This window comes from Balearica regulorum, chromosome 8, assembly GCF_011004875.1.
Source record: "Balearica regulorum gibbericeps isolate bBalReg1 chromosome 8, bBalReg1.pri, whole genome shotgun sequence".
NCBI classification, from domain to species: domain Eukaryota; kingdom Metazoa; phylum Chordata; class Aves; order Gruiformes; family Gruidae; genus Balearica; species Balearica regulorum.
Window position 1 is genome coordinate 3,451,149 of NC_046191.1, and position 16,803 is coordinate 3,467,951.

Genomic DNA, 16,803 nt, shown 5'->3' on the forward strand with positions numbered 1-16,803 from the left:
TTTGTGTGCTAAAGTCGTCATTCTCTTAGTGTTTCTATTACTTTCTGACACTTTCAGTGACTTTTTTTCTTTAAAGTGGGGGATAAAAAGGAAGAAAATGTGTAATCCCTTCGTTCATATTTCCATTTTGATTTAAAAGCAATTTCTTTGTTTACAATGCTTGAAAAAGAATCTTCTGAAGATCTGGAAGATAAGAAATTTTTCCAAAGTATCTTGGAAACCAATAACCTTTCTATAGCTAAGCCCAGGCAGGAAGCAGATTGTTCACAGTATCTTTGAGGACATTACACCTCTGAGTGGAATTGCCTTCTTCAGTTGAGTAATTTCACCAACTCGCTCACCAAATCAGTTATTTCTTGTTGTAAAAGAGGAATACAAACTAGGATTTTATAAACCAAAGCTTACAAGAAAGAGTTCAGTCAAGTTCTATATCTCATGTCTTTAAAAAAGTTTTATTTATTTATTTATTTTTGGAGGTTGGACAGGTAATTAAACATTACAATACAGCAGTACAAATAAGCAGCACTGTGTGATCTCTTTGTAATAAATCCATGAGGAGTTAAAGTATTTTTGCAATTTCTCTGTAATTAGCGCATTCTATTCACAATGGTTTCACTCTGACAAATCGGTATTTAAAAACATTTTCTGTATGGTTGCAAATGTTGAGATAAAAAATCCGTACTGTACAAAGGCTAGATAGGATATACAAGTCAATATGACTCAATGTAACTGCAGAATTGGGGTCTTTGTCCGTCAACGCTTCCACAGCCGCCCATCCCCAAGCATGTCAATAGTCCTTCTGCCTTACAGTATTCTGCAGCTGAAGTTAAACAAAGGTGGATGTGTTCTCAGGAGCCGGACCAACACTGTCACGGAGGTTGTGCCTATGGGATTTGTTGGTTGGTACTGCTGACTCCATTGGAGTTGCCTCCCACAGGCAACTGTTCTCTATTTGAAAGGTGTTTTGTCATGTGCTCACTTGGTCTTTCATTTAATTTCTTAGCTGTACTAAAAGGTCACAAAGGGATGGCTCTGAATCCATTTCGAATGAGAAGATCGCTCATTTATTTCAGTAAGCTTTGAAGCTTAGCTCTTAACTTTCAGTAAGAAAGCATAGTTCTGAAGTTATTCTTCAAAGTGCAGTATCTAAAAGATAGGTCTGTGCTGTGGCTTACTTGATGTGTGCGTACACATCTATAGCTGCATGAGGACAGTGCTTCAGCGAAGATTAGCCTGAGCTACACTGCTGAAAATGTGTCTGGAAATACACAGAACCCTAAAATGGGGAATTGCCCTTCTTTCATTTGCTCATAGACACATTCCCCAACAATAACATGAACCAAATATCAAATTAGGTACTTAACGAAACAAATTTTTTTTCCCCTTATAGATTAATACCTAAATGTCTTCTGTAGCATTTTGCCAGCCCTTTGTTGACTGAAACACATTTTGTGTTCCCTACTACACAACCCAGAAGCGAATGCAACAGCCCGAAAACCCATTCCTCCAACCAGTATTATCTAATATGCAAATAGGTGGTTGATTCTTAGGCATTAGAGTTTCATCCTGGGGAGCTAAAAGCTCCACAAAAGTTATGGCACATGGGCACTGGGGCTAGGACGAATGAGAATACTCACCAAACATCGCAAATGCCTCAGGTTTATGTATTGGAGAATACACCGTACAGTGCATGGATTTAGACATGCATCTGTTACTAAACATAACATGAACTTCTTTGATGTTGTAATGTTCAGAATTAAAATGCATCAGGTTGAGCACTCAGTCAAAACTTTTTAAATCGGTTGGGTGGATCATTATTTTGGTTGACTTGAGCAAGTAGTATCTTCCTTTCTTAGGCTTCCAGTATAAGCCTTTTCTTCTGTCTAGTCTTCCTCTTGACCTTGGTGTGACATACTTCCCATTAAGATTGGTTTCCTCACATTCACTGTGCCACCAGCCTCCTAAGGAAACATATTGTAATGTCCGTTACTGTCAGTTGTATCCTAGCATTTTGTGCTCACTTTCTGAGTAGACACCTCCCGTTTGCAGCATAAATCTTCTTTAGACCCGCAAAAGTGACTGTTACCCAGTATACCCAAATGAAATGGTGCTTGTACGTATACTCACTTACACTTGCAAGTTGAGGGCCAATGCAAAGAAGTTGTGCTCCCCATTACTGACTGCTTCACGTAAAAGTAGTGGCGCATAGAAAACTGCGCACACAAATGCTGCCACTGAATTGGGACGCTTAAGAAGTTAGCTCCACACTTTCATGTTTCCCGTGACCCTCTACAGCTGACTTTCTGATTTGCTGATATTTTTCTCAGGTATAAAGAGTTAAATCTCGGCATCTACAGGAGGCTGAAAAGCCTTTAGTAAAGAAATTCTCTTTTTTATTGGCTGGTGTCCTTAACCACAAGCTTAAATTGTAAGCCTAGTTCTGCTTGCAAAGGACTGGCAGTGACTCTGTGCTAAAAATGAAAGTTTAGCACTTTGGAAGTCATTGGCCATCTGCTTTATGGTCATTAGAGCTGAGTAACACTGTCAGTCCTGTTTTCAGACATTAACAATTTTCAAGCCTAGAATGATGTACAAAATGTTTGTTGCATGAAGCAGGCATCCGGGGGAGCAGTTCTGTATCTTGTGGTTTAATCATTAATTGCTTTTTCAATTGTTTGCTTTTTGCTGTAAACTGGCTAAACATAAAAGCTTCATAAAATCAAAGAATTAGGAATCTTACAACCAACTTATCTTTAAGGAGAAATAGGTCTTCAGCCTTGCATCTCTCTTGCTCTTTTGAGAGTGATTATAGCACGTATAGTTAACAAACAGCTAAAATCTGCCTTTGAATGGAAGATCACCATCATTCTTAACTTCTGGTTTGTAGTCAAAATGGAGTTAAGAGTCAGTTCGTCTTCTCTTTTTTTGCAAGGAGGGATTAAACAATCTGACCTTGGGCTGCCCCACTGGAGCAGGCATCAGAGGAAGAACTGCCCTTTACTTCATAGCTCAGAATCTCATCCTGGGGTTTTATTTCAGCCTGCGCTGCCAGTTGTGTTTCTGGTGATGGTCATTTGCACAGCCTCACTCTGCTTTAGTTTTACCTATCTATAAAATAGAAAGGTGGTGGCTCGTTGTTGTAGCACCCTGTTACCTGCCAACAAAAAACATCTTCTGCCCTCTCCTGCAAGGAGAAAGATGCTGCTACCCTCTGTCCTCTGTAGCTAAACCCAGGCTAGTATCAGTAACTACCCACTAAAGCATACCACCATCCTTCATGTAACAAACTCCCACGTTATATACCCGCCATACTGATACCTAGGTAGTTTTCTGGACAGTTGAAGTCGTTTATTATGTCCACGTCACGGTCTGCAGTTGAGAACTTCAGTTCTGTCTGCTCCGGCAGTGCGTTGGGGATGCTCCCGGAGACCCGTGAAAGCTGGAGAGTGTAGTCTGTTTCTGGGCCTCCCAAGCTGAATGCATACTCAACGTAACGTTGATTATCTCTCCAGTCCTGCAGCTCAATCCGTAAGATGTAGTCCCCTTGTTTGGTAATGGAATAGGTCTTGTTCAGGCCAAGCCAGAATTCCTCTGCAAAGTCGTAGTAAATAGATGCTGTTAATATGGAACTAGGCATGAGCACACCTACCGTGTTTTTCAGATCTCTAACCTATACCTCAGATAGCTCATCCACCTTTAAAATACCAGGATTTGAAAATATGGGTTCAAATAAGCTGCACAATGTCAGAATCAAGAGATGTCAGAGGTGAGCATTAGGGGACAGAAGTCACCGGGCAGAGAGTTAGTGGAGAAGGGGTTATGTGATGAACTTCCCCTAAAAGCTCGTATCACTCACACTGCTGTTGAATTTGTTTTTACAGATAACCTGCGGGTAGTATGTGTGAAAATACAGTATTTAAAAGGATTTATTCATTGCTTTAATTAAATCAATAATATGAGTCTTGGGGACTGTTGATCTTTTCAGAGGTCTCTTGCTACATTCTTTTTGTTTACCTCTTCTTAATTGCACACTGGTGATCAATAAAAGCAAGAGATATAAATGAACTGGAGCTTCTCTCTTAACTTTCCCACCTCTTCCGCAACTCTGAGAGGGAGCTCAAGGCATTTAAAACAGGCATAATTGGAACTGTGTGACAAATGAAGCAAATGACATACATAAAACCTAATTGCAATTGTTGTATTTTTTAAGGAAAGAGCTGCAGAACTAAACTGAGGTTTCTATACCCTTGTGTACAAAGTGAATTTAACGTGAGCTTTTTTCTTTTGCTGGAATTCCTGATAATTAGTTTAATTAGTTTCATAAATTATGTTCATTAAGTAGCTTATTATCAGTGCTTCTGGTATCAGTGCACAGTAGAAACTGCCACATGTAGAAATAGCATAGCTGAATGTGAGTGCCGTACATGCAGGTGGCATTTAAAGCAATGGAAGACAAGATGGTTGAGTAAAATACTCCCACGATTTACACGTAAGGAGCAGTCACCTGTTATATTTTTATTACCTTAGAATATGCAGCACAGAACTGAGTAGGACATAGCAGAGCGATGCGATCCTCTGAAATATCTGACACTGAAAATATGTGGCTTCATGTTGGGTAGTATCTGGGGGGTTGGAGACCAATCAAGGAGCAACTATAGCATTCAATATGATCAGACAAACTATGCAGGTAGTAGTCTACCTCAGTTGTGAGCTACTGTCCCAAAATGTGGGAAAGGTTGAGTTACAACAGCTCTTTATTGTAAAAGAGGTGGAAATAAGTCAATGTTGCTGCCCACATTGGGGATGTTTTGATCTGTGATGTGCCTAGCAAGTCAAAATGTTTTCTAAACAAAAGTAAACTCATCTCACTGTACAAGGAAAAATAGGGAAAATATTCTAAGCAAGGAGGCTGTTGGGCAGCACTCGGTGCTACAAATTCCGTGGAGTTGATGATTAACAGAGGGACATGGGTGTTTCCTCACCCTATGCAGCCATGGAGGGGATTGGCCACTGCACGGAGAAGCCGGGGGTGTTTGTGCAGGGGAGTGCACGCAGCCTCGGGCTCTCGTGAGGTTGGAAAAAGCGGTGGGGCGGTTTGAAGGGAAACAGGATTGCAGAAAGTTTGAGAGAAAGTAGTGACGGCAGCTTGGGGAGGTTTTCCATTTGTGTATATTTTAAAGGCTTTGGGAGGTGCTTTTATAAATAGTAAAATCTCAATAATTAGAATAACATTTAAGCATTCTGGCCTTGATTCAGTTTCTAACCACACATTTGAAGGTGCGTCTGAGAATTTTACTGAGTCACGTTCTGGTGTTCTACTAATTAGGTAAGCTGTTGAGATTTGATTGCAGGTTTTGTCTGCTCTCATGTAAACACCTTTCAGTAAGAAGATTCCGCTTCTCAAATCAACTGATACAAAGAAAACACAGAAAAAAAGGCATTTTTACCATTGAGGTCACCGAAACCGTTTGTATAGGCATCCCAGGTTTGGTTGAAATCTAGTGATCCATCCACTCTGTTCTGGATTACAGTCCAGGAACTGCCTGCAAAGGCGAAGGGGAAATAAGTCACAAGCGTGGCTTAAGTGTTTAAAGCACTAGAGAGAAGATGGGACGTAGCTGAGACCATGAGCTGCTGACCTACAGACTGCACTGCTGTGGCTGCCCTTAGGCGAGATCACTCTCTGCCACGGTGAAGAAGAAAATGGGTTTGCGTTGAAGGTGGCTCCATACGAATCCCACTTACTCTTCATTTTACAACAGCCCCAAGCGCACGTGTACTGAGCTGTAAAGCCTCTCGGCTCTACACAGAGCAGATTCTCGACTCATCTTGGCCTTGGCCTTGAATGTGCTCTTGGACATTTGGAGGTAGAAAGAGTTAGCCCAAATCTTCATGAAAGAAATTCAAGTGAGTGCAGCTGAACAGAACGCGGGGCCGTTTGAGTGTCCTCTGCCACACTTGCGGTGACTCAGCTCACTGGACTTACTTTGTTAAGCTGCCTTAACTGGGTTTCATTTGTTTATGAGGGCTGAGAAACACAAACATAGAGAAAATGATAAAGAAGAGATATGAAACATTCCAGACATTTGATCAGATTGTCAGACTCCCTCTACTGATAGTGCTCGCCCGCTGGGAACACAGCCCCACAGCAGGTATGAAGTGCTGGAGGCCGCCATGCCAGGGCTGCCAGGGGGGTCTTTCTCCTGACCAGGTCATGACAACCTCATTTGACCAGTTGCAACAAATGTCAGCAAAGGAGCTTTTTGCACAGGGCAGCCTCATGCCGTTCTGTTTACACATCCAAACAAATGACATGGCCCTGCCATGTTTGCATCAGCGTGTTCCCGGGCTCTCTGGGTAACCGTGGCAAAGGGACCGTGTGGGGAAGCTGGGCAGGACACGCACAGAGCAGCACTGCAGGATGCTGCCTTGCAGGGTGAAAAAACCAGGGAACAGTGAACTGGCCAGACAAACAAATGGGTTTCTTACAAAGATGGAGCTTGGGTAGGTGCTGTGCCTCCTGGTCCATGACAATTCTGGACCTATATGATACATAGCTACTGACTCACCCAAATATGTTACAGGAATCCTGTCTCAGGGACTCACCGCTTTGGGTTAGTTTGGTATATCTAAGTCTCAAGCCATAACCCTTGCTAAAGAAACAAAATTTTACTAAGGTATTTACTATTTAGTGTTTGTTTTTATTTGGAAAAGCTATTAATGGCTGCAATATAATGGCATTTATAATTGCCATTTCCATTATCTATAGCTAAAAGGGCTTGGGTTTTTAATATACTTAATTTACGTCACATGATTGAAAGTCCTTTCCTTGTTATAAACAAGAGGTGAGTAAAGAATGAAAGCAGAAAGTAGACTTCAGGATATGAGAAGCCAGAGTTCAGAGCACAGACAGGACAGTAAGAGAAGTCAAGAGGACACATAAATCGTGATAAGTTTTTGTGTACTTTGGGATGAGACACAGTTTTTTGGCTTATAAGAAACTACTTATGTGAAAATTAGACTGTTGCTAGCAGAGCTGTCTTACCAAATTTCATTTCACAGTAGACATCGAAAGCTTCTGAGCCGTTGGGCTTAATAGTGTAAATGCCACTGGCCCGCGTGCCACTGTTGTAAAGAGCAGTGCAGTCAGGAGCGGCGCCTAGGAGAGCAAACAGCAATTACAAATCCTGCCTTGGATGTGGTGAGTTTTAATCCAGCTTTGTAACTTGAGTTTCTAGATGGGATAGAGCCAAAAAAAACCCCCTAGAACAATCTCTTTGGTAATTTTATTTTACAATAAATGTCATGAAATGGACAAACTGCTTGGGTTTGGTAGTACAGCTGCCCAGTTGTACGTATGTTGGAATGCCTATATTTTTTTTAAGTTAGGCAAGGTTTCAATTTAGATAATTTTGGAAAGTTTGTAAGGCCTAAGACTAGACTCTGGCAAATGGACTTTCCTACCCTTTGTAAAGTTCCCAATAAATACCATTCCCATTGCTGCAGTTCAAAAACGCTTCTGTACTTTAAAGAAAGCTCTTCCAAATATTGAAATTAGCTGGTGTGAAGTAAATTAGTCCTGTGTTCATACTTTCCCGGACAGGCATCAGCAGTGCCAGAAGTGTCAGGAGAAGGATGGTCACAGCACGTGTTACAAGGGGTGAATGGAGGCTGGAGGTTGAGGACAGGAGTACTGCGTTATTGAATGTTGTTTCTGTACGTCACCGCACAGACAAGTACACGTGTAGCAGGGCTAAGTAGATGATGACACGAAATTTAGCTCCTTCCCACAGCGCTGTATTTAACACGAGAACCTTTTGCTTTTAGTCTTTGTTAAAAACCAAGGCAAAACTTTCACAGAGAATACTGTGGACGCGATGTATCGTGTAGTCATGTCTAAGAGGTAAGGTCTCACCATCAGGTTGGTATGTTAGAGCTGTGGCGTTGCGCACAGGAAAGGGGACGGCCTCTGGTTCCGTTTGCTCCCCCGTGAAGGAGTTCTCTGCGAGTTCCTGGAGCTCTATGTGGTTTAGCTGAAAGAACCGTAATTACAGACCGTTAATTTCCCAAGGCTCTGAAATGATGAGGTTCATGTATCAAGCCGAACAATGTCATGCAGAGAATAATTTTGCTTGTGAATGCAATCCTTTAGAATACCCAGTTTACAACATAAAAATAACTCCAGAACCGTGCCGGTGGATTTCAGTTGCCTGAATGTCAGCTGTGCCGCTGCTCAAACAAGGTAGGATTCATGAGGCGAGTAAATGACCCGTTCTCACGAGGTTCACCTTAATGGGCAAACAGATTTAACTTATTTCCTCAGGTGACATCACTTAGACAAATAATACCAACATCTAAAGAGCTCAGAACCCACAGTTCCTTAGGCTGAAATGCATTTTCCTTTTATAGCCTCCTCTTAGGAATAAATTAAATATAAGCATGTCAGTTATACCCAGCATTACGGTGACACATGTTGAACTGCAGAACCTGGTTCCCTATTAGAGTGAATATTGGAGAAGAAAAAGGAGGTAGAAAGCAATGATACTTAGAAGACCAGTGGTAGAACAATAATATGATAGATAATAAGAGGGAAAAAAAAAAGAAAATTAGCAGTCAGAAAATACAGCAGCCTGGTGTTGATAGCATTTCAAAGCTGTGTTCTTGGTCATCGTGTGCCCTGGCCATAGCCCCCTGCCTGGCAGCACAGCAGTCTCTCACCCAAAAAGTTACCCATTTGCGGTCAAAATTGTTTGTACCCTCCTCTACACCCCCAGACTGTGAACAAGAGGGATGGCTGACCCAAATGAATGGTTGGGCCACTGACTCCTCCATTGTTACGGGAGATGACAAATTCTGGAAAGAGATGGCGATGGCCGCTGTACCTTGTCCTCCAGCTCCATTATTTGATTGTGCTGTCTGTCGAGTTGCACATGCTGGTCCTCTACGATTTTGAGAAGTTGCTTGATGTGGTTGTCCTGCTGCTCCACGAAAGCCTGAGGACAGGAAGGGAGGGAGGAGAGCTGTGGTTAGAAGCAGCACACCTTCACCGTGGCACTGCCCCCATAACTCTTGCAATGGGGCCGGTTTTGAGAGACACAAACCATTTAACATGGCCTTTCCTTTTCCAAAGGCTTGCCTGCTTTGCTTTTGAAGGGGCGGATCTCTTTGCCTCTGAAGTGAACACCCATTATTTTTTGAGAGAAACTACTGGCAGCTTTGTAGACCTTTTCTGTTGTTGCTATTTTCCTTCCATTTTCATGTCCAGAACAATTATGTTCTGTGAATTTGGCCCTTGATTCAAACTAGATGTATGCCACTGATCAAAAAAGCATTTTTCCGAGCATTTAGGGTAGTAGCTTGGGATTTGGGAGATCTGGAATCATCTTTCTGCTTTGACACAAACATCCAGTATTTTCTCACACAAAGTGCTTAGCCTTTTTATGCTTCTGCAAAATACAGTTAATACTTCCTTTTCCATAGGAAACCTTATACCCCCCTAAATACTGGCATGTATTGACGTTAAGTCCATTAACACTTGCAAGGTTCTTTGGTCCTGAAGATCATATGAGTACTATAGATGTCCCTCTTTAAAGGTTTAAACTTCCTGGGTTTATACTGAGCAGGTAGTTCCTAGTGCATTGATTTATGATGACATGATGACATATAAACCTATGGGCTTGGTAATCACATCATTTTCCTGATTGCAAAAATTTTTTATCATTGTTATTACAGAATTTCTTAAAATGGATTTGAAAAAAAAAATACTGAAAAATATACAAAGCCTTATAATTTCACAATTTTCTCACTGATATCACTGGGGAATTTTACTGCAAAATAAGCAATATGTCAGATTAAGACACTGATTCTTTTAAGATTATCACAGTGATTTATTTCTTAAAATACACAGTGGTAGTACAGTGAAGAGGAAGGGAAAACACGAGCTTCTATTGCATAACTACCGATAACAGCATTACAATTTACTTTGGCTTTTGTGTCAGGGGCTTTCACAAGCCTACTTACTTTGAGTGAAGAAATTTCTTTTGTCTCTTGTGTGGAAGGCTGGATAACGGCCAGTTTAGTGACTTTGTCTTCCAGTCCCCATACTTTCTCTTGCAGCTGGATTTTGTTTTGTATGAGGTCTTCAATCTTCGAATTCATCTCCTGTGAGAGATTCTTTATCTCTTCATTGTTGATTTGCAGTCTGACCGTAGTTTGTCTGAGCTGTTCTTCTTCTTCTTTGATTTCACTAGTTTGCAGTGAGAGCTCATAAAAAGACCTATCAAAAATGTAAAGTTTTTGAAAGATGTCATTCATCTGCCCCTTCGTCTTATGGACAAAGTCTTTAAGACCGTGCCCAAGCTGGAGGAGTCCATTGGCTAAGATCCGTACATCATCTAACATGGCAAATCTTGACTTTGTCTCGGGAGGTGCAGCAGCATCAGAGAAGGAATAATCCTTCTCAGCTTTAGCTGAAAGAGCAAGTGGGGCAAGGAATAGAAAGACTAGAATGATTTTCATGTTTTCTGCTCCTGATGCTCTTCGGTTGTTCAGGATGCAGAGACTTTTTCTACTAGCAATTTTTGCTGTGCAACTGTTCTGCGTTGAAGAATTTGTTCTATTTATACTCCTCTTCATTTTAGAAGAGGCAGACCAATGAGTTGATCATTAAACTGTGTGTGTTTGAACGAATGTAACCCCTCTTGAATGTAGGTTGATACCTGGGAAGATAAAACTGAGAGCAGGCATGTTGCTGATTAAACTGGTTCTGAACTTTTCCATCCGCCAGACCTTCTGTTATAAAATGCTATTGATGACATAGTGTTTTTCACACAACTCTCTTTAATAGATTAATTTTGGGTCAAAATCTTGATAAGGGCCTAAATTACTTCTTGTTTGTGTTGTGTGGTTCCCTTTATCGCCTCGGGAGTATAAAAGGGTTTACTGTACTTAAGAGCACTGGACGCTGTATTTCAGGTTGTGCAGCTCCTTGATAAGCTGTGGAAGGGCAAAATATTCCCAGATGATTCACACAACTTGATTCTCATCTCGTACCATTTTCTGATGTAACTCATTGTGCTGCAGTGGATTTACTTGTCATCTAGTTCAGATTAAGTGAGAAAGAGGGAATTGGGTCCAGAGATTGCCTGGATGTGATTCTACTATGTTAAGGTTTGTGCAGTAATTTACACCATATAAAACTTATTTTTAAGAGCTGCTTTCCAGAGGTAGGTGAGTTAAATAATACCTCGCTTACATTTCTTGCTTTACCATTCTTCTTACTGTTTAAGATTCACACGACATAAAGCAAGTCTACAAGTACTCTGAAATAAATGTCCTCTTCTGCAGTGGGTCTCTGCATGGAAGCGTGTATGTTTTTTGAGTAGTATTGCAGAATGAATGAAAGGTATTCTTCTTTCTGGAATCACTCATAGCAATCCAAGAAATCAGTCCATGCATAATATAGCCTGTACTTCAGCGGGTTTTCGGGTTTTTGCTAGATTCTTTTATGTTTAGGAATTTTTCCCCTGGACTTTTTGTTGTTGTTGTTCATGTACATATGCACGTATGATATGAAGCGTCAATAGGAAAAATATTTTTTAAATGAAGTTATCTCATACGTTGAAATTCCTGTGTGATGAAGGGTTGATAATGTGCAGGTCCCCTCCCCACCCATAATTAAATAACGTGAAAGTATTTTAGCTCTTCAGCTAATTGGTGGAGAATATTTTGTACCAGTATGATTTGGATCAGGCTTACTGCAATATCTGCGCAAAGTATAGAAAAACAGCAGGAACATGTAGATCATCAGGCCTGGCACTGGGGAGAATGGGGATTCATTCAAGGAGAATCTGCTGGTATAGAGTGGAAGCAAATGTACAAATGATCTTTAAATACAAAAAATAATCAGTATTCCATCCCAGGAAGCAGCACAGCATTTTCATAACTCAAAGGTGCAGTTCTGTCCCATAAAAAACAACCCAGTAATTTCTGGTCTTGTAAGGTGTCCAGCTGCAGCAGACAATCTTGAAGGTCTTCATCCTCATCCACTGATATTTGTGAATTCACAGCATCATAAAGGGCTGTGACCAGTCAGGAATTGTCTCTCAAGCACAGTTTTTAAAACACTTGAGCAAAGAAGCAAAGTCATGATTTAAAAATCCCTGAACACTGAGAATTTTGAGGATTTTGGCCCGAACTCTCAGCTCTGGTTGCATTATGCAAAGAGTTGGGCAACAGGAGGGCAAGGACAGCTCTGGGCTCTGGCGTGTAGTGCTGCCAAGGATCAGAGCAGCCTTTGCTTCGCTGGAATTGCAGCTTGTTGTTAACTGACTCTTCAGCTGCATTAGCTGGAGAGTCCTTTTGCCTTTCAGGACGGACTGAAGAGCTGCAAAGAGACCTCAGATAGTGCAGGCCCGTGCAGATACCGCAGTGCTCACTGGCAATGTGCGTGTGGAAGACGGCAGAAAGAATGGCTTTTACCAGTTAAATGCCTGTCTGGTTCTCTGCTGACAACCCTTGTAAAGCAACAGTTAGCTGAGCCTGGCCAGCTGAGACAGGGCTGTATTGGCTCACTGTTGGCAGATGTAACACATCATGGAGAAGAGTTATTTGCTTAATTACTCATTTGAGCCTGGAAGGCTATAGACAAGTGAGGAATTTGGTTATGGGCCATTCATTATAGCTCCTGTACGTCCATTCGCTTGCTGATAATTTATTTTGCACTGAATATTTGGTGTATTGATGGAAATATGATGTCGTCTTCATTTCTAAAGTAGCACAAGTCACTCCTTGGACACTGGTTGAACACATTCAAGATGTAAACAAGCAGCCAAGAGGTGAGCAAACTACTAAGACTTCTTGCTGTGTCACAGTGCTCATGCCACTCACAGAGCTGTAGGTCAGCAGTGGAAGCAAAGTTGTTTTGAGCAGAGAAATGAGAGGGAGTTGGGACTGAGTAGAAGGACTTGGGGTGCTGGTGGACAAGAAGCTCAACGTGAGCCAGCAGTGTGCGCTTGCAGCCCAGAAAGCCAACCGTGTCCTGGGCTGCAGCAAACACAGCGTGACCAGCAGGTCGAGGGAGGGAATTCTGCCCCTCTGCTCCCCTCTGGTGAGACCCCCCTGCAGTGCTGTGTCCAGCTCGGGTCCCCAGGACAAGAAGGACATGGAGCTGGTGGAGCGAGTCCAGAGGAGGCCACGGAGATGATCTGAGGGCTGGAGCACCTCTGCTGTGAGGACAGGCTGAGAGAGTTGGGCTTGTTCAGCCTGGAGAAGAGAAGGCTGCGGGGAGACCTTAGAGCCCCTTCCAGTCCCTGCAGGGGCTCCAGGAAAGCTGGAGAGGGGCTGGTGCCAAGGGCAGGGAGTGACAGGCCAAGGGGAATGGCCTGAAGCTGCAGGAGGGGAGATGGAGATGGGATGTGAGGCAGAAATCCTTCCCTGTGAGGGTGCTGAGGCCCTGGCACAGGGTGCCCCGAGAAGCTGTGGCTGCCCCTGGCTCCCTGGCAGTGTTGAAGGGCAGGTTGGATGGGGCTTTGGGCAACCTGGGCTAGTGGAGGGTGTCCCTGCCCATGGCAGGGGATTGAAGCTGGATGGGCTTGAGGTCCCTTCCAACCCAAACCAGTCTGATTCTATGAATCTATGATTCTATGACTCTGTGTTTGTTTCTTTGATGCTGAGAGATACAGCAGTCCACAACCCAGGACCACCGGTGGCTGCACCGGAGCTTCTTGCAGGTTGAAAGTTATACACGTACTTAGATGGGTTGTTCTGCGTTGGGAGTTTAGATTCAGGTTTGTTACGATTGGTGCCGCTTATTCAATGGATAGGTATTACACTGGCTTCGGCCAGTGGGCAGTCTGCTGTATTCCTAAAGCAGGTGTTTCTCAGAGGTATTGAAGTTGGGCTGGGTAGATGTATCGTCGGTTGGAGCAAAGTAAAAATATTCTAGTGATGCAGTTGGGAAGCTCAGTCTATGTAGAGACACAGAACTGAACAGGGACTTTTGCTAAAATGAAACACCATTTAATCTTTCTGCTTCTGCCTTTTTATTGGAACCATGTTTTAACTCCACATGTAAAAGTCTCGTAAGTAGGGCTCCAACAATAATCATTATTTTCATTGTGATAATGAGTGTTTATCTTGATTAATTCTCTGATCTGCATGGCATAGGGCTTTATTCCAGAGATCTAGCTTTGACAAGGTTGATTGCTTTCACAAGGGATGTCCATGAGGAAGGTGCTAGTCTATGAGAAGCTGTTCAGTGGAGGGCTATCATGCCCTATTAAAATCTGCAGTTTTTCAGATTAGTTTCTAAATAAACTCGTCAAATCAGTATTTACTCAACCCTACTAAAAATCTGGTAGAAAAAGTGTTAGAACAATCAGGGTTATTCATGGGACAGTGATCATCGGCCTAGAGGTTTGCATTGAGTCATCATTCCTGCAGCGTTTTCTTATTTGGTAATATTAACGGAAATGTATGAAGAGCTGTTCAAATTACTTTAAAAAAAAAAAAAAAAAAGCATGTGCAGGATCTGGACAGCACTTCTGTTGTATCTTTGGGGGAGGTTGTAAGGGTTCTTAACACTTTAACTCTGAAAGGTTTGATAGTTTTTCCTTTGAATGGTAGACCAAGATACGTAATACCTGATAACCCTGTTAAACAGTTCCAGTGTGTAACAGAGCGAGATAAGCATGTGCTTCTGAAGGATTTGTATTTTCTGGAGGGAAACTATGGGAGTTTCACTTGCGTAGATGAAATTTAGGCATGGTTTTTACCTGGGCCCGACACTGCTCTGTAATAGGGAACGAAGTCCAGCCTCTGGCAGCTGACACAGGGATTTGGACTGCAAAACTTAAAGAACTGGTTGTAATATTTAAAAAAAAAAAAAAAAAGAAAAAAAAGAAAAGTATAGATGTTCTGCAATCCATTTCAAAGTACTTGAGTGACTTCGGTTTTACAGTGTTTCAAATTAATCATTTTCTGTTGTTTTAGCTATTTCTCACAGTCACAAGAAGTCTCTCAGTTTTGTTTTAGTTTTGAATTCTCCCAAGCTCCATCACCCCCAGAGATCTTTATTCTTGGCTTGATCTTCAGAAAAACATAGGAATTTACTCAAAAAAATTAGCAATAACAGACATTTTATGAGGTTTCTGCAGCTTGAGAAGTTCCTGCCTGTCACTGTGCCTGTTCCTGTGCCGCAGTTGCAGCTCAGCCGACGCGTGGTAACTCGGCAAGCTACGGGAGCTTGCCTGTGCCGGGATGCTGCTCAGACATGACACTACCCTTTAAAAAGGTTGTTTTCCCAAATGGGAAAGGCAGTCAAAATGCTCCGATGTCAAATATTAAAAAAACCACGAGTGGCTGCCAGGAGTGTTTCCATATTAATGCCAGTGCCAATAAAGTCAAGCAGTGATAAGCTCACTACAAACTATCACCCTTAGATGTCACAACAGTCACAGAGTCCATAAGAAAAGCAGGACACAGGAGAGCAGAGGAGAGAAAATCTTCTGGTATGATTAAACCATAAGATTCAGGGGCTGTAGAAACCCTAAGGGGGAATCCTGCCTCTGAGAGCTGTTAGCCCAGTCAAGATGTGTATAACAAACATGATCCTGAAGATCTTTCACGCACCTGGGTGACCCTTATTAAATGGGCTTTCAATGATTTTTATAGTAGGAATAAAGCAAAGAAAAAGGTCTCCAGGTTTTACTGAAAAGGGAAATTTTCATAATAGTTAGACATTCCCGCTAAGAGTTAGGACCAGCTCTTAATGTTTTAATACCTTTATGAAGGATTTTGCAAAATGACTGTAATCACATTATATAAATATTTAGGGGAGTGCCTGGTGCCATTATTTCCATGGCTTGGGAAGCCTTTGCGCTTTAGCAGTTCATTTTATGGACATAAAATTACTTTTGAGATCTGTTTGAGGTAAGCTTTGCATACATTTTGCATAGCATTGTAATAAAAGCTCCAGCTTCTGGCTGAAACTTTTATTGATAGAAATCTGTGAATAGTATCATCAAGAAGTAGCTGTTACCTGGAAGCATAAGGAGTAGTGGTCCTTTTGTTTAATCAGTGTATGTTTAGCATTGTTGTTGGTGTTGCAGTGGTATTTTCATGGTCGGTCCCTTTTATAGAGAATTGAACACTGTGATATGAGACCTCTCTGCAATGTCTGACCCACCAGAAAGTTGCTCTTTCCTCTTGCTTCCCTCTCTTTGCGTATAATACAGGGTTGGGGCTGTCCTCACTTGATTTATGAAGACTACATTCAGTGCCGTGCCACTTACTTTGCCTTTAAAAGCCCAGCAACTTCGATGCCTATCATCTCACCCCTGCAGTGAGGCAGCTTCTACCATCACTTCACACAGAAGTCTTGTTTCACTTTTTTCAGAGGATGGTGGCTACACCTCTGGTGGTGTACGAAGTCTACTGAGTCCTGGTATTTGTGCACATGAATAATAAGATGAGAAATTGAGATATAATGAATCAAAGGAAGGAGGGTAACAAGGGAGAAACTGCGAAGTCTGTTAGACAGGTGACTGTTAGACAGGAGCATCAGTTCCTTGAAGAGATTCAGAATGTTCCTATCGGTTTTTCAACCGTCAGTCTCTTTCTGTGGCTCCTGTAACTGTGCTGATGGCAGACGGGAAGATCTGTGGCTTTCACCTTTGTAGGCTAAGGTAAAATAGGATTTTTCCTTTGGGGTCACATTCTGACCTGCGAGCAGGGCATTATTTCCCCCCCTCTCTATATGTAAAGTCTCACCAAAAAGGTGATGTCTGTAATAGGAAGCCCTCG

General features: G+C 42.1%; 2 protein-coding genes across 8 annotated transcripts in view; one reads left to right on the forward strand and one right to left on the reverse strand.

The window, feature by feature from the left end:
- The window catches only part of DOCK7 (dedicator of cytokinesis 7), a 108,517-nt gene that overhangs the window by 40,863 nt on the left and 50,851 nt on the right, over positions 1-16,803 (forward strand). The gene's annotated exons all lie outside the window — the stretch shown is intronic.
- On the reverse strand, positions 425-10,603 carry ANGPTL3 (angiopoietin like 3). Its single transcript, XM_010312413.2, has 7 exons — positions 10,021-10,603; positions 8,883-8,993; positions 7,916-8,033; positions 7,046-7,159; positions 5,448-5,543; positions 3,319-3,591; positions 425-1,961 (listed from the first exon to the last, which is right to left on the reverse strand). Exons 1-7 carry the CDS (start codon positions 10,516-10,518, stop codon positions 1,780-1,782), a joined length of 1,392 nt encoding a protein of 463 aa, XP_010310715.2. The 5' UTR covers positions 10,519-10,603; the 3' UTR covers positions 425-1,779.